The following is a 17,429-nucleotide window of genomic DNA, read 5'->3' on the forward strand; positions in this document are numbered from 1 at the left end:
TCACCATAGGATTGTTTTCCATGAAAAACCTTTCAGTATCAACAGGGTGTCTGTAGTATTCACCCAATTCATTGTAAGACTTAAGACTTTTAATCAACATAAAATTCAATTTAGTGCCCAAGTCATGATCATACCATTCAAACAATGACAGCAAACTAGTTAGGACAACAATTATTTTTTATTAGCTAAAATGAGGCTTCGGCCATCCAAATTAGTCAAGTAAGTATCTTCCTTAGTTACAGTATGTTTAGAACAAATTTCCCTAATTTCATGCAGTTTAGTGAGGATTTCAGGCTCTCACTAAGGCATGGCAGTTGTATTTATATAGTGCATTTCATACACAATGGCAACTCAATGTGCTTTTACATAAAACAGAAAAACATGTAATTTGAGAAACATTAAAACATACAATTAACCCCCCACACTAAGGAAGATGCATACCTAACTAATTTGGATGTCTGAAGCCTTACATTGGCTTTAGATAAACCTTTGAGTACTGTTACATTTGAGAGTGATGATGACAGTACTTTCCTCACCACAAACTACTGAAACAAAGTTCTTTGCATTTGTGTTTGCATGTTAACTTTCTCATGAAAAAAATTCACAACCCAGTAAAATTAATCTTCCAGTAAATGTAATTTATTTTAAACAGAAAAGTATAAAAAATAAAGCATCCATGTGCAAAAAACAAATATATATTCTTTCAGAAATATAAAACATTTAACTTATATACAACATTAATCTAGTGATTTTAACAGCTTTAGTTGAAGGCACCTTGGTCCACATAGGGATAGGCAAGGAAGTCTCCCAGCTTGTTGCCTTCAGCGTCATAGTGCAACATCCGGAAACACTTGTCACAAAAGAGGCATGGGACACTTGGAGCGAACTGGTCGTTGACAGTGATCCATCTGGAAAAAATCAGGTATGACGTCAAGTTATGTGTATTCGGTTCTAAAAGGAAATTCTGATGTAGCATTTATGTAACCTTTTTTACAAACCTCCCAATGAAGACGTGGCACACGGCGCACTTCTGGGTGATGATTCTGTGCTTGTGGGTGAGGAGGGGATACAGCTTCTTATCCAGGCAATCACTCTTATGGGCAAGTCTGCAATGTAGAGAGAGAGGGAAGGAGGGAGAGAGGGAGGTGATCAAGGCCATTTCTTAGAAGCTGTGAATGGTGAGATGACAGATTTGTCACACATTCTCAATATTAAGAACTGCTTTCATGTGTGGTTACCCTGCTTACACACAACAATGCATCAGCTCATAGTCATCATCTATGAAAGTGCGATGAAATCAAATCAGCTGTAAAGTCTCCGGGAGGCTCCTTTAGCTCAGTCTCGTGAAAGCGATCGAATCCCGTCTGACAACGAGGTGCTTCATTTCTAAGGCTTAGCAGCAATAACACAAAGGGCATCGTATTCCAAAGGCAAAGTGTCGTCGACAAAAATCACATATTGTGGTAATCAAACCACCATTTATAATTGTAGTACGGCAGTGGAAGTTATTAAGGTAAAAGGGTATGATCTGAAGTCACATTTTCAAGAGCACATGAGCTTCTAAGTTAAAACAAGCACCTAATTCATAATTAGTTACAACAAGCTGAAATGGCCCTAGATTGTTATTTAATGTGGTAAGTTTATACTTCACTGACCAAACTCAAGTTCATTAACCTGAAAACAATCACAAAAGCTATTCGACACACTCGTGGGACGACATAAAAATCAATGAATTTGCTGGTTATCAAATTTGAGGATGTACTACTTTTATCTGTTTTATGTTATAGTTAATTGAGGTTTTTGACTGCTAACTAGACAAAACAAGCAATCCCAGTTGATGTCACCTTGGGCTCTGGAAAATTCAATGGACCTTTAACATTTTTTTTAATATTCTGTGGGTCAAACAATCAAAAATTAATTGCTAGATTCATAAGAAAATTAATAATTTGCTGCCAACTTACTGAAAAGTGCATTTAAGTGGCATAGTATCCAAGTTCAGAGTCTAGGTTTGTCTCAGGTGTACAGTAGGTATGTCTCATTGCAGTAAAAGAGATATTTGAACATTATTGTGAGAAGTCGCAGCCATCAGAGTGACTCATACCAGCTGCTGGTTATAGTGATACATGTGGAGCCCACAAATTGGTCAAATCTCTGACAGTACACAAGTTATATCATCTGATGCTATGTATCGCCATCACCCACCCATGCAGAAACACAAGCATCGAGTTTGTCTAATTAACAATGAATAGACATGTTGGTAGGTCTGCTTTGTGGATTCACCAGTGGATCATTTTCTCAATTAATCACTTCATTATTTGGTCTGTGGCATATCAGAAAATGGTGAAAGTTTTTGATTTTCCAAAGGCCAAGATGCAACCTAAAATGTCTTGTTTTGTCCTGACAAACAGTCCACAACCCAAAGATATGCAGTTTATTATCATAGAGGATTAAAGACACTAGAAAGTATTCACTTAAGAAGCTGGAGCAAGACAATTTCATCATTTTTTCTTTCAAAAAAAGTGATTAATCAACTGATTGACAGTTGCTGATTATTTTCTGTGTATCAAATAGACTAATAAATGTACTTCTACTTAGGATATCAATTTTGTCAGTGTTCCCATTTGACAGATGAGAGGTGATCAGTTTATGAAGTCATTTCAGACTGTAGAAAAAGTAGTTCCTTTAAATTTATTTTGTTTCTTACCATCATTGTCAGTTATATGCTGCCAAAAAAATGACAGATGGGTAAAAGGTGGAGTTACGGTCTGGAAACCAACCAGCACTCACCACGGCTGAGTGTTATCGGTGGAGCCACTTCATATTGTTTCAAAATGTGCATCTATTTTTTAAGACCACTTAATTCTTAGCACTGAATTCTGTGTCAAGCGCTTGTAATTGTGACAAATACTTTTTCAAACTGCCAGCACATATTCTAGTCATCTCTCTGAGACAGTAACATTCATACTTATTGCATCTTTGAGTAAGAGGTACATTAGGTTAGGGTTAGAGACAGAGAGGGATGAACAGCAGTAACCTGACGTCTGTGATGATGACAAGATGTTCGCAGTCTCCCTGATGACAGTAGAGATACGGAAAGCCCACTTTTACTTTCAGATCCACCAACTGGGTTTCCTCCATCTTGGCTTGTGTGTAGGATGGAAAGTTACGGTCCTTTGCCCATTCAATCGTAGTCCTGTAGAAACACCCAGAAAGTACTTATCACATTCAACTGATGTCAGCCATAAGTTACAGGTAGCTTCATGTTCAGCTCTTTAAAAAGGCTGAAGCACTGAAGACTGAAATGCACTTTCAATAAAAGACCATCTGTGTGAATCAGACCCCCGTACATAATTTTATTCAGGGAATAGATAACTGGAAGAGTGTGACTTTGGTTTGAACTTAAATGACAAGACTTATTGTGTTGTTTTTGTGGCAACACTTCATTATCATCACTCCAAATCTTTCCAGGTTTTTAGATTATTTCCCAATATTGCACAATTATTTCCTGTGTGGTTATGCATGTAGGTCAAGCACAAGGTTCTGCCTCATATGTCTAAACAATGTATCTGTGTTGATTATGAACATGATTATCTTCGTAAATGTGGGCATAACTCCAGATGACAGATATATTAATCTGAACAGGAGTCACAAGGCGTCAATGAAGACAGGATATTAATAATAGCAGTGAAGGAGTCAAGTAATCTTTGAAATAAATTCTTATTATATCCCCAAAATTATTGACTTCTACTACTGGCCAAAACCTACAGAAACTATTGTATTATAGGGGCCTGAAAGTGTTGCTCTCTTTCCAATGTCCACATCTGGCTTTCCCACCAAAATAGTGTCTGACAGTAAGCTTTCAATGTGTAATGCATATAGGGAAAGGAAATAAGGAAAAGCCACACAAAAAAGGAGAAACCTCTCAAAGAGCAACAAAGGAGGGATTTGTCTTCCAGGACAAAAGAGGTTTAAGAGCCAAAAATAGTAATGGAAAAGAAGTATAACTAATGATATCGGTCATGTAGACAGGAGATTAACTTTACCAGTTAATCAGTTAATCAGGGTATAAAACTTACATGCTGATGTCCTGACACTCAGGGAAGCGCATGTCATTGTAGAAAACTCCTTCGAAGAAAAAGAAAGCTGACTTGAAATGATCCTGAAAGAGAAAACGTAAAAAAAATATTACCTCCACGTTTTGCAACTTAGTCTTCTTTGCAAATATTGACTGAATTGCATCACATAACATATAAAATTCTTAGATTAAGAAGTGCAGTCACAGTTGATGCACAGACGTCATTTGATACACAGCGTGAGGAAACGGTCAATTCCAGATGTTGCAGAGTGTTTTGGAATCACAGGTGTATATGTGCTCACTTTGCTAATGAAGTCTGGAGCCATGTCCGGCGTGTTGCTGAACTCTCCGCAAACTTGCAAGTCGCTGACACAGCAAATGGCGTCTCGCAGGTCTGCCAAGTTGTGGGAGCCCATCATCATCAGAGTCATGTGGGGTCTGACGTAGTTAAACTGAGCAGGACAAATAGATGGAGACATTCAGTTAAAAATACCTGTAAAAGACATAAGAGAGATTTGGATGGTTTCTGGCACACTGAGAAACCTTGAGAAAGGCGGATGCTCACTCTCTTCATAATAGCTGGGTAGTAGACGTTAATGGTTAGAATGACTTCTCCTTCAGGGATCATATCACCCAGGGCTTCCGATTTCCTACCAGCAGTTAATCGCTCCTGGAAATCACACACAGAAACAGATACATGATGCATTACTGTTCAAATCTATTCTAGCTTTTGGTCTTATTGAGCATTTCAAGAATACTCCAGTGCACCCACCAGTTCATCCGCGTAGAGGTCATGTCTGTTCTTGCTGATTTTTAGTGAAGCTTTGTAATCTTGTTTCTTTTTCCTTTGTCTGTTGACAAAATCACAGAGCATTGAATTTTAATTTGTTCAACAAGCTGTTAGTTAATATGATACATGGTGCTAAGGGAAGAAACTGAGGAGCAAACATACATCAGTGTTTTCAGTGTCGGGTCTGGAGGTACGACATCCATATCAACCGTCTCACCCTCAGGATGACAACACAGTGAATCTAGACTTGAAAAGACAAAAAAAGACAAAGCAAATATTGTATTCACACTGTAAATGGAGGATGTTACCACTACCATAACCATCACCATACATCCCAATCAGAAACCCTGAGAGCGCAGGACACAGCGTACAGGGTTGGCGACACATCGGCACTCAGGGCAGCCAGAAGAAGCCTGTCAGCGGACATGAAGAGGGCCAAATCCACCTACGCTCAAAAAATTCAGGGCTATTTCTCCGTAAATGACCCCCGGAGCATGTGGAAGGGCATTAAATGCATCACGGATGACAACAAAGAGGATGCACAGTGACCTGGGGACCCATCGCTACCTGACACCCTGAACTCCTTTTAGTTTTGACCCTCCTTTCCCTAAAATTCCTTAGATTCCTTAGATAATTAGATTTCATGCTGTTGTATTTAAGTTGTACCTGATAATGTGCTACAGACCAGGGGCGATTCTAGGATCAGACCTTTAGGGGGGCTCAGCTCCTAATGAGAATGTGACATACAACACCCTGCAAGTGTTCAAACCCCCTGTTTAACTATTCATTTCAGTGGATGATGTAAATTACAACAAGTAATATTAATACATAGTTGAGTGGTCTACTATAATGTATAATAATAATAATAATAATAATAATAATAGTTCAGAATAAACAATCACAGATTTCTACAGAGCGGACCCTAATATGGTTAATGAACCGAGGGAAAGATTATATATTAATGACAGAACTATACAGTACATTAAACTTGTTAAAATAAAACCATTTGAACCTGTGGCATAATTGTGTGTCCCATCTCTATCATGTAATATATATTATTATATTTCTTATATGTTCCTTGGTCGACTTAAATTACTTAATTGCAATTCTATGATATTTCTTAACACAGTCGGAGAATTATAGGTATCTGCATTTTATAACCCCTTTGTGGGCTAACACATTCACGAGATACAAATAAATGATAGCTTTCTTTACAAACTGTGTTACTAAAAGTTATCTATGAGCTAAACGTCAGCGACACGTTTGTGTGTCTACCTGCAGAGCGACCTCAGCTCAGTCATCGTCTCTGCATTGAGTCCCATCTCTTCAGCAAAGTTAGCAAGAAACGTCTCCTCTTCCTCCTGCTGGAAGGAGAAGTCACACGGCTTCAGTCTGTCCAGCCACTCGTTTCTGAACGAGCCGATATGAAATGGTTTAGTGTTTGCATCAGTATATTCATAATCTGGGATATTTGTGTTAGCATCTCCCGGTTGTGTAGACGCCATCTTGGTTCCCCGAAGAGCTGCGCAGTGCGTTGAGGATTATGGGTAATGTAGTTTTGACAGGTAACAGCAAATTAAGAAGATAATGTAAGTAAACGTCAAAATGAGACATTTTGGATTAATATCGACATATATTTACTGTATACTATATATACATACATACATACATATGTACTCTGAATAAACAGCTCGGACGATGCAATTTTCTTGTTGACAACAACAATATGCACAGAAACAAAACTCCTGTTATTTTTTGTTATTGTTTTAATCAAGCCTTTCTACCTAATTAAATTAAAATAAATAAATAAATATGGTACAAGTTTACATGGCACAAGTTGTAGGCCTACACTGAGTAACTTCACCCAGTATGTGACCTGTAACACCAGAGGGAATAGGACCTTGCGTTAAGGATGCATATAGTGCCACAGTGAGGGGTTGAGGAATGTGGCATGAAGAATCGTACTGATGAGTTAAACCTGTTTTTCAACAAATCTGATGCCTCCCCACTCTTCCAACACCCCTCTGCCCTTCCCTGGGGTCAGTCTTTTCCTTCACCTCTGCCCTAATAACCCATCACCAAGAGCACCCCCACCTCCTCCTCCCCTCACACACTCCCCATCCTTCCCCTTCTTCATCCACCTCCTGGGGGGACAGACTGATGCCCAGCCCAGGGTGCAGCCATTCTCTCACTACCACACCCTCAACTACCCCAATCATCAGGATCAGACAGGTGAGAAGGCAGCTCTCCAGGACCAACCAGGCCAGAGGACCGGACAACATTAACCCGAGGGTGCTCCCTGAGGCTGAAAAAGATGCCCATGATCTGGAAGACATCCTGTTTAGTTCCTGTGCCCAAGAAGGTACATCCCAGCGCTCACAAAGATTTCAGACTAGTTGCTCTAACATCACACGTCATGAAAACATTTGAGAGTCTGGCCCTGCAACACTTCAGGGTCTTGTGCACCATTTAGCCAATCTGACTGACTGATAAGCTCTCAGTGATGCAGGTGGACCAGGACCTCGTGGAATGGATAACAGACTTCACAGACAGGCCACACTATTTCAGGCTGCAAAGCTGCTTGTCAGACGTGGAACTGTACCGTCACCGTTTTCGTTAATACCACCACTTTAACTCTGGGACGTGCCACCTGCAGAAGTTCTCAGATGACTCCTCCATTGTTGGCTGCATTACAGACAATGAGGAAGAGGAGTATAGAGACCTAGTGGAGAACTAGTGGCGGATGGTGTGACAGGAACCACCTACAGCTCAACATTCAGAAAACCAAGGTGCTGGTGGTGGACTTCCGGCACAGAAAGTAACCCCCAAAACCTGTTTTCATAAATGGGGAGGGGGGTGGCGATAGTGGGCATTTACAAGTTCTCGGGGTGAAACTGAACAACAAGCTAGACTGGTCAGACAACACTGAGGCCCTCTACAAGAAACATTATCATGGACAATCCCTCTCATCCCCTCTATGCCCAGCTGAGGCAGCTCAGGAGCACATTCAGCCACAGACTCATCTTGGGGGGGGGTCTTTCATACCATCAGCCATCAGACTGTACAACGCAGCTCTCAGTAGCACCTGGCCAAACTAATGTTTTGTATATTTATTGTAAAGAGTATTTTGAAATGGTTTTATTGTTTATTTTATTTAATCTTTATTTTATTTTATTTTTATTTTTACTTGGAAATACTGTTATGTCAATTTTGAATTTCCCTGGTTCATCCTTGGGTACAATTTCCAGATGCCTGAAGGTGCCACGTTCATCTGTTCAAACAATTATACGCAAGTTTAAACACCATGGGAATGTCCAGCCATCATACTGCTCAGGAAGGGGACGGGTTCTGTGTCCCAGAGACCAACATGCTTTGGTGCGAAATGTGCATATCAATCCCAGAATAAAAGCAAAGTACCTTGTGAAGATGCTGGCTGAAACTGGTAAGCAAGTTTCATTATCCACAGTGAAACAAGTCCTGCACCGACATGGGCTGAAAGCTGAAACCTGACTCAGTTACACCAGTTTTGTCAGGATTAATGGGCCAAAATCCCAGCAAACTATTGTGAGAAGCTTGTGGAAGGATACCCAAAATGTTTAACCCAAGTCATACAGTTTAAAGGCAATGCTACCAAATACTAATGAAATGTATGTAAACTTCTGACTTTGAAAAAAATAATAAAATTGTCTAAGAAATGATCTCTCTCATTATTCTGGCATTAAGCAAATATAAATAATTTTGGTAATCCTAGCTGACTAAAAACAGGAAACGTTTTGTCTGATGTTAGACAGTGAGAAAAAAAGGTTGTGTGTCTTTTTATACAGTCTATGTAAACTTCTGGTTTCAACTGTACCCTATACAATTGAATATAATATTCCCTAATACACCACCATCACCTCAATAATAAATATAAAGTAGAATTATCACCTTCTTGACAATGTCAACAAAAACTGAAAATGTATCAACTTCATAAATGTAGAATTTAAAGCAGAGCTGTTGTATAGGATTGAATTAGACTGCACAGTTGTACCAGTGAGTGTATATACTGTTTTCTTGTTGACAACTACAATATACACAGAAACAGAGACTCCTGTAATATTTTTAATTGTTTTATTCATGCCTTTTTTCCTTTATTATAGAAACTGCGCTTCGGCAAGCAAACACAATAAAATATTTTTTGGGAAATATGGTACATGTGTACATTATTTAATGAATTAATTAATAGCTATACAAGTGGCCCACACTTTAAGTTAAGTTTATTTGTAGAGCACTGTATCATTCAGAAGCTTTTCTCAGTGCTCAGTAAAAATCTGGTTAGGACATAAAATGGCAGGAAAAAAAACCAAGCTTGAAAGAGTAGAGTGCTGTTGAGCAGGAGAAATTACAAAACCACCAGGAATAATTAGTTATGCAGGAACATCACATGCATGCGGATAATCAGAAGTGGCAATAATCTTCAAGTAAAGCACTCCTTGTACTGGAGTGGAGTTGGACATGGAGCAGCTGTGGCGATCCGGCCTGAGATGATCGAGTCCTTCTCTGCCCCCTTATTCGTGTATTACCTCCTGCAGGGCTTGTTTGACACCTGTCCACCAGGTGCCATTAGTGTTGTGCTCTGCGCACCTGTCTCATCAGCTGCCTTTGCAGCTTCATCTTAATAAGCCTCCGGTAACCTCCAGAAGGCCCCTTTCATGCAGCAGCTGGATTTTTACATTTTTCATTGTATGGATACTTATCATTTCAAACGGTCTTTACAATCGGGTAGGCCTGTTTCATCCTCGTCGGTCACGCAGTTTTCTAGTGACTCTCCCTGACTGGCTCTGTGGCAAATGTGCTGCCTAATATAGCTGGATTGGACCAAAAGTCTCTGACGCATATAATAAAGAAAATAATGGACCAGCAATTATATTTTATGAAAATGTGATATAAATATTGCGGAGCTGGATGTAATATCTCTCTTAATGGTTGCTCATAAAGTGCAGGGATTGTCAGTCTGAGAGGAGAAAATATCTTCACAAGTGATAGGAGGAGACACACATTTGTGGGCTGTCTCTGAGAAATGAAGCACACCCATAGCTCTTCACCTTATATATCAGGCGGGAGGTCAAACCACCCTGTCTCCAAGTGAAAAGGGTGTTTTTTTTCAACAGCGGCAAAGGAGAGGCATCTATTCTTTTATTTGGCGACCTGTAGCGCAACTTTTTTCTAATCAGAAAAGATGGAGACGAAAGACAGTTCTGTGCAACAGGTAATGTTTTACTGCAACTTCTGTACAGATGTTTAATGCAATGACCACATATACATTTTACAATATAATTTCATTATTCAAGTGTAAGATAATTGAAAGAAAGTTGTTCAAAGTTGCTATTCTGTCAGTGCAGGATCAGCAGGTTTAACCAGCTCACTGACCCTACCATGTAGTTAAATGATCCAATTTTGCTTTAAAAATTGAGTCTAAATGAATTTCCCCAATTTTTCTTCAGATGGACCCAAACCCTCCCGACAAGGATGTGCTGTAAGTTAAATTAAAATGCAGTTATTTTTGTAATTGGATTTGTTATGTCATGTGTATATGTCTTTGTGCATGTCTTTCAGTAACTGGAATATAATGCTAATAATAACCAGGCATGATTTTTTTAAACAGAATCCCATAGAGATATCATTATAAATGAACTTTAACTTTATGTATATAATCCTTACACTCATCAAAGTCCCTTATATGATGAACTGAGAACTCCAATATTTACTGTAATGTCTGTTTAAAAACCCATACACATTTTCTGGTGCTCTGATGATGATAGATTGGACCGGTCGTTTAACTTTAATGTCTTTAAGTTTGCTAAATATGTATCTGAAGCCTGGAAAAAGCGTCAGGATGGTTGATATGTTTAATTGCTCTGATGTCTGTTATCTGGTTTTCATTTGCTATTATTTGTTCCTTTTTTTTCTTTGGTGTCTTGTAAGCCGACTTGGGCTGGGCACTTCTGGTGCATGACATGTTAATGTCTCAAAAAATGCATACACATAGTTTAACCCTCCTTTGCTTTGCACATTCAGCTCACCAATATGTTGCACATCTTATCCAGCTTAACACAAGCCATGATAAAAAAGACTGAAGTAATCTGTGCAAGTAAATTTAAAACTTAGTTGAACCTAGTAATACAGAGCTTTACATAACAATATGAAGGAAATCCTGAGGTTTTCCAGAGTGACATCTGTCTGAGATTTGTACACTCATACTTTTTGATGCCAGATGTTTATGTGGAAGCCAAACAATAAATTTGCCATTGTTTCCTCCAGACCACCTCAATTGGATTTAGAGACTGCATTGAAGGAATGCTCCTCGGCCCTCGAGCTTTTTCTGAACAATAGATTTGCTGATGCATTGGCTCTTCTAAAACCCTGGTAGGTCACTGACCTTCTCAACGATCTCCAGATTTTATCTAAACACTGCAGGTTTTTCACTGTTAGTTAGAGGAATGTGATTTATTTTTTTAATATTCTTCTTTTATTACTTTATCACTTGGTATCTGCATAGGTTTTTAAAAAATCATTGCATTTGTCCCCTTCAGGAAGAGTCAGAGCATGTACCATGCAATGGGATACAGCAGCATCTTGGTGATGCAGGCAGGCATGACTTTTGACCCAAAGGACATGGACGCTGCCATGACGTCACTGAGAGAATCCTTACTGACATGCCAAAGGTATGATAAGCAAAGTGTGATGTGTACGGTCTAGCTTCCTTTTTTTTATGTTAACGATTCAACATTGGGACATGTGGTATGTTTTTTGGGTTAGAAAATTGTGGGTATACAGATAAATTCATTGGTTAACACGTTGACTGCTGTTGACTCAGTACTGTGTGTTCCTTAACCTAGATTTAGGAAGAAAACTGGAATAGTGGAGACTCTATCTAACCTGTGGTATAGACAACCAGCTGATCGACTGACAGAAGGTGAGTAATCTCTCACTATGTGCTGATTGTACATTGTGTTGACATACAGAAAACGCAAAGGAATCTGAATAGTTAATTGGATAATGACATACTTGAATCTATCAACTTGAAATGACCAGAATTTAGAGATGGGTTACAGCACAAAGAAGAAGTAGTGTTAGTCCTGTACACAGACATTTTTATAAATGTGCAGAGATTTTATACCACTTCTCTTTCCTGCTATATTACTAATGTCCTGTTTGGCTAAGTGGTATTGCATCCTATATATTTCATTACAAACTTTAACATCTGTTTTGTGGGTGTTGGTCTACTCTGGTTACTTCATGACAAACAGTTTTTAATGGGATGCAATTAATGATTATTTTCATTATCATTTAATCTGCACATTATTTTCTTAATTAATTCTACAATCTATGAATTTAAAAAATTACAATTTTCTTACAGGTAACACTGGTGTCTTTTGTCCAACCAACAATCTAAAATCTCAACATTCAATTTATTGGTATATGTCAAACCAGAAAAAGCTGAAACCAATAAAAGTTTAGTATTGTGGCATGAAAAATGAACGGTTATCACAAAAATGGCTGATTACTTTTCTGTTGACTGACTTATGCATATGCAATTATGTGCTGCCCATAATAAATGTAAATATGTAGGGCAAATACTTGTATAACAAAATGGCTCCTTCATCCATTCTTGTATAACTAATTATGATTTTTCACCAAATATGTAATTTATTTCGCCTCCACAGAAGAGATGCATGCAGAGCTGTGCTACGCTGAGGTTCTACTGCAGAAAGCAGCTCTCACTTTCTTAGATGAGAGTATAATCGGCTTCATCAAAGGAGGGATGAGAATCCGGAGCAGTTATCAGATTTACAAGTAGGAGGCTTACAAGGCATTTCTGTTGGGGAAATAATACATGTATAGGTCAATGAGAGAATGAGAATGCACATTTAAGCTTTCTTTTTTAATGGTATGTTGTATTTTCCATCAGAGAATGCCAGGCCATGATAAATGTCACAAATGAGGTGGATACGCTGAGGAGCACACACATTCATTTCAGGGGCGGTGTCAACATGGGCATTGGATCATTTAATCTGGTGAGAGTTTACACAGTAGGAAAAAAAATGATACCAGATCTAAAAGCCATGTAAGCTATTTCAAATAGAAATGTAAGCCCCGTTTTGTAAAAGGTTGTATCACTATTAACTCATCAACTGGCTACTTTTTAATTTTTTAAAATTTTGTTATCAGATGCTGTCTCTGCTTCCATCCAGAGTCCTCAGACTGATGGAGTTTTTGGGTTTCTCAGGAGACCAGGTGGGTACAATCAGTCTTCATGCAAAAAAATGGAGCCCATGTCCAGTTTCAGTAAAACTTATAATGTACTTAATTTGTTTGGTACTGGTGCACAATGTGAAATAATTGGCCAATAACTCCACAGGAGCTGGGTTTGTCAGAGTTGAGAGAGGGAGCAGCCAGTGACAGCCTGCGATCTATCCTCAGCACTTTGACACTGCTGATGTTTCATCTCTACATTTCTGTGATTCTCGGTAAGAACAATATTGTCAAGAAGCTGCAAATTTTCCCCATAATTCAAAAATCTGTCCTTTTTTATTTGCAATAAAATAAATTTGTAATGTCTTTTTTTTTTCTTTTCTGACCTCTCTCTTGATTTTTCTCCTCAAGGTACTGGGGAAGGAAACCTCACTGAGTCTGAAGCCCTGCTAGCCCCTTACATTGAAAAGTTCCCTAATGTAAGCTGAGTGTTTTTTACTGTATGAATTACTTGAACATTTTAATTCCAGTTTATATGTCAAACAATATTGCAGTATTTGTAATGTTGTGTGGTATGCCTCATATATAAAATTCAATAGTCACAAATTGTAAGTTGAGGTGTGCCGAATCCTATAGACTTGCAGCAACATCTCCTAAAGTTAACTATGTAGCATCTATGACTTTTTCTTTCTTTTTTTTATTGATTCTGGGTGAGGATGTCCCCAGTTTCCCGTGGTGAGATGAATTGCTTTTGAATTAATTAGTTTGCATCTTGTCCACAGGGAGCACTCATTCTTTTCTACATTGCAAGAATTGCTTTGCTCAAAGGAAACTTCACATTTGTAAGTACTGCTGCTGTGTAACTGAAAGCTCAATTTTCTTTGTTTAAAAAAAAAAGAAAAAAAAGAAAGCAATCTCAGCTCATTTGGTAGTTTTCGGTAGAGATAAACTGAAAGCTCGTCGGTTTTTCTACAGGCCCAGGAGAAGTTCCTGGCATGTATTGATGCACAGGAAGAGTGGCGTCAGATTCACCACCTGTGTTACTGGGAGCTGATGTGGGCCTATTCTTTCGAACAAAACTGGAGGGAGGCGTATCGTTATGCTGACCGGCTCTGCAAGGAAAGCAAGTGGTCCCAGGTAACTAACTCATCCTTTTTCTCCCTTTGCCATGTCATCAAATTTCTGAGATAGAGATGGATGTATGGATGTATGTATGTTTTTTCACCTCTAATGACAAGCTGATTTTCTCTTTTCTTGTAGGCTGTCTATGTATTCCAGAAAGCCGCCATCTTGAGCATGCTCTCAGAGGAAGAAGTAAAACAACTGGGAGAAAATGTGGTGGAATTATTCAGGTGTGCTAGGAAGACAGCAACAAAAAAATGTATCCGTAAAAAATAATGAGTAAACAAAATGTATCAATCTATTAACTGTGGAACATGTGGTTTGCAGGCAGGTAGACGGTCTCAGACTGAAGATTGCTGGGAAGTCGATTCCAACAGAGAAGTTTGCAGCAAAGAAGGCACAGCGATACTCTTCTTCTAACCCTGTGAAACTAGTTGTCCCTGCTTTGGTGAGGAAAATGATATTACAATGATATTTTCAATGAAACACACGTGTTTAAAGCCAGTACTACCATTTTTAAAGAATAGCATTCAACATTGTTTTTTGTTACAGGAAATGATGTATGTGTGGAATGGCTTCACAATAGTTGGCAAAAGACCCGAGCTGACTGAAAGCATCTTGAGCACCTTAGAGAAAGCAGAGGAGCAGCTAAAAGATGATCCAAGTGAGAGGATATACAGAATAACTTTTAATATGTTTAGGGTTTTATCTTTTTGTTACCAAATGTAACTTACAGTTTGTTGTGTCATGTGCAGATCCATCAGAGTATCACCTGGATGACCAGTGTGTTGTCCAGCTGCTGAAGGGCTTGTGTCTCAGACATTTGGGGCGCCTGGTCCAGGCTGAGCTCTGCTTCAACCAAGTCATTTCCAGGTGAATCAACATCATACCATGAATCACTTAACACCCTTATAACACCTTATAAGCTTTATTTGCTATAGAATTTATGTATTTTATTGAATCTGTAACAGTAATGGCTACAGCTATCGCAATTGAAATATCTTCTGTTCTTGTTAAATAGTCAAATGAATGCACTATTAAAAACAAATACTGTTGAGCAAGTATTTTCTACATCATAACATCAATCTAGGGGCTCTTGTAAGTATTCTATTTTAGTATTCGGTCCAATAACTTACAAAACCAGTTATTTCAAATTCAGAAAAACCGTCAGTATGTATGATTACCTGACCACAAAGAACAGTACAGTTTGGTCTTTGTTTGGGCACGTAGTATCTCCCATCGGTCGAGCCATGTAATGATTAATACATGTGAAATACTCAATACTTGCATATGTGGAAAATATTGGCCTTGGTACTGTGGCTGCACCTTTTGGATTTTTACTTATTCATCAATTTTAAGGTCAGCTATTGCATTTATATTTGGATTGATCTTAATTTGCAAACTAAACCATATTTCCACATTTCTCTCAGCAAATAATGGCTGTCAGTCAACCTGGAGTATGACTTAAAATGTACTACACATGACACACTGAACTTATTTCTCTCGAACATTGCATATTCGTCACATTGCTTCACGTTTTTAAATCTATACCTAAATGTGTGATCTATACAGCCTCACCATTTTGTGTATGTATTTGAACTGTATAAACTGACAGGATGAGTGGTTGAGAATATGGGACTTTACATTACTACGACTACTACTGTATATTGGGGACCTAAAATAGATTGATTTCTGCTACAGTCATTGTGAATTGTTGAACCCATTAAAGTGACTTTTTTTTCTTTTTTTTCAGTGAAAATTATATTAAGTATGATGACTACCTGGTGCCATATACCATGTATGAGCTGGGCCTGTTGCACAAACAGAAAGGCAACATTGAGAAGGCCATTGCCGTTATTGAAGATGCCAAGTAAGTGTTTTCATCCCATTCAGAGTCCTTACAGTTACAGCTGGTTCCACGTAATGAAATGTTTGCTTCTGGATGATGTGTTGCCTCAAAATCAAATAATAAATTCATAAGGCCCAGATAAAAATGACTACCCAAGAGCAAAGTTTGGTCCAATTTTAATGAACATGTACAATGTTGTGTTGTCAGGTACTCAAAAGCCCCCTGTTTTAAAAAAGTTACTAAAAGGATGGGTTTGATTTTATGGGAAATCTGGGTATTTGCAAGATCAGTTCCACTTCTGCCTGCATTTAAGCTCAAAAATACTCTTAACAGCACCTCCTTAAGATTTTATTCCCTGCCGTTGATGGAGAGCAGTTATTGTATAAAACCTATATCACCACTAGGAGGCTCCCTGAAGGGAAGATGAGCTGATGTGCTAAAGTGGAACTGAATGCACCCACACATGCAAGAGACATTGTGGTTATAGTGCTATCTTGCTACCATATTGGTAAATAAGAGCTAACGATAGACTTTTTTCATTTGTAGGACGAACTTCAAAGACTACAGCATGGAGTCAAGGCTACACTTCCGTATCCATGCAGCACTCAACACCATGGGCTCCTTTGCAGCCAAACTTCCACCTTCACGTACGCCTGCTTAAAAGACCCTATAGCAGGAGGCTCAAATTAAATAAAAAAGAGGGGATGAATTGTCTCCCAAACCCATCAGCTGCCTTTATCCCTGTGGCTGTACTTGAAATCCTTGATAATAGTTTTATTCTTACAAATAGGGTTTAAAACTGCAAGAAGAGTGATGTTGCCTCCACTGGCCAACCTAGTAAAACAACCTGAGGATGACTTGATTATTTCCTTTTGAATTACACTACAAATGTGAGAACCAGGGCTGTAAAAACCCAACTGGACACAAATGCTAAGGTCAAAAAGAGATCATTTTAAAAACGTCTTGTTGTTTTAAAGCCTCTGATAATATCCAGACATTTACACTTGTCTAAAATCTGCTCTGAATAAATAAGATATTTGCTGAATGAATAAATAAATCTTAACACTTGTACTTTGAATAATGAATACATTTTGTTCAAGCTATTGTATAAAACTCTTGATTCAACATTCATTCTTAATTATACTACATAAAGGGAGAAACATTGCAGGGATGTCATGAAAATGTCAAGTAAGTGGGAGTGTGGAAATAGACTGGCAGGCGAATATTTGCCTCAGTACCCTGAGGAATTGTATGCTGCTATTAATTAGTTGACATGTATTTTCTTTTTAAAACAAAACGGTCTGTAAATTTGTCCATTGAATTTGGTTATTGAAATGGTATTTTCATCCTGCCCAGGA

At 38.4% G+C, this 17,429-nt stretch overlaps 2 protein-coding genes across 2 annotated transcripts; one reads left to right on the forward strand and one right to left on the reverse strand.

Annotated features, from left to right (window-relative positions):
• Positions 1-759: 759 nt before the first annotated feature.
• snapc3 (small nuclear RNA activating complex, polypeptide 3) lies at positions 760-6,371 on the reverse strand. The gene is made up of 9 exons (XM_053339945.1): positions 6,141-6,371; positions 5,028-5,111; positions 4,848-4,926; positions 4,641-4,745; positions 4,378-4,527; positions 4,077-4,159; positions 3,035-3,193; positions 999-1,106; positions 760-908 (listed from the first exon to the last, which is right to left on the reverse strand). Exons 1-9 carry the CDS (start codon positions 6,368-6,370, stop codon positions 761-763), a joined length of 1,146 nt encoding a protein of 381 aa, XP_053195920.1. The 5' UTR covers position 6,371; the 3' UTR covers position 760.
• A 5,066-nt stretch (positions 6,372-11,437) lies between these two features.
• Positions 11,438-16,732, forward strand: LOC128380269 (tetratricopeptide repeat protein 39B-like). Its single transcript, XM_053340017.1, has 15 exons — positions 11,438-11,569; positions 11,744-11,820; positions 12,572-12,701; positions 12,817-12,922; positions 13,077-13,142; positions 13,267-13,375; positions 13,512-13,579; positions 13,883-13,942; positions 14,076-14,237; positions 14,361-14,452; positions 14,550-14,670; positions 14,775-14,886; positions 14,978-15,095; positions 15,976-16,092; positions 16,618-16,732. The coding sequence occupies exons 1-15, from the start codon at positions 11,451-11,453 to the stop codon at positions 16,730-16,732; spliced, it is 1,572 nt and encodes a 523-aa protein (XP_053195992.1). The 5' UTR covers positions 11,438-11,450.
• Positions 16,733-17,429: the final 697 nt, after the last annotated feature.

This window comes from Scomber japonicus, chromosome 2, assembly GCF_027409825.1.
Source record: "Scomber japonicus isolate fScoJap1 chromosome 2, fScoJap1.pri, whole genome shotgun sequence".
NCBI classification, from domain to species: Eukaryota; Metazoa; Chordata; class Actinopteri; order Scombriformes; family Scombridae; genus Scomber; species Scomber japonicus.

Bases quoted from the DNA above. Each gene is read 5' to 3' on its own strand.
- snapc3 (XM_053339945.1), bottom strand. From the start codon at position 6,370: ATGGCGTCTACACAACCGGGAGATGCTAACACAAATATCCCAGATTAT. The intron at 5,112-6,140 runs GTAGACACACAA...TGTCTTTTCAAG, and splicing joins GAGCTGAGGTCGCTCTGCAG to TCTAGATTCACTGTGTTGTC. The intron at 3,194-4,076 runs GTAAGTTTTATA...GTGTTTCTACAG, and splicing joins GAGTGTCAGGACATCAGCAT to GACTACGATTGAATGGGCAA.
- LOC128380269 (XM_053340017.1), top strand. From the start codon at position 11,451: ATGTACCATGCAATGGGATACAGCAGCATCTTGGTGATGCAGGCAGGC. The intron at 11,570-11,743 runs GTATGATAAGCA...TCCTTAACCTAG, and splicing joins TCCTTACTGACATGCCAAAG to ATTTAGGAAGAAAACTGGAA. The intron at 14,671-14,774 runs GTGAGGAAAATG...TTTTTGTTACAG, and splicing joins AACTAGTTGTCCCTGCTTTG to GAAATGATGTATGTGTGGAA.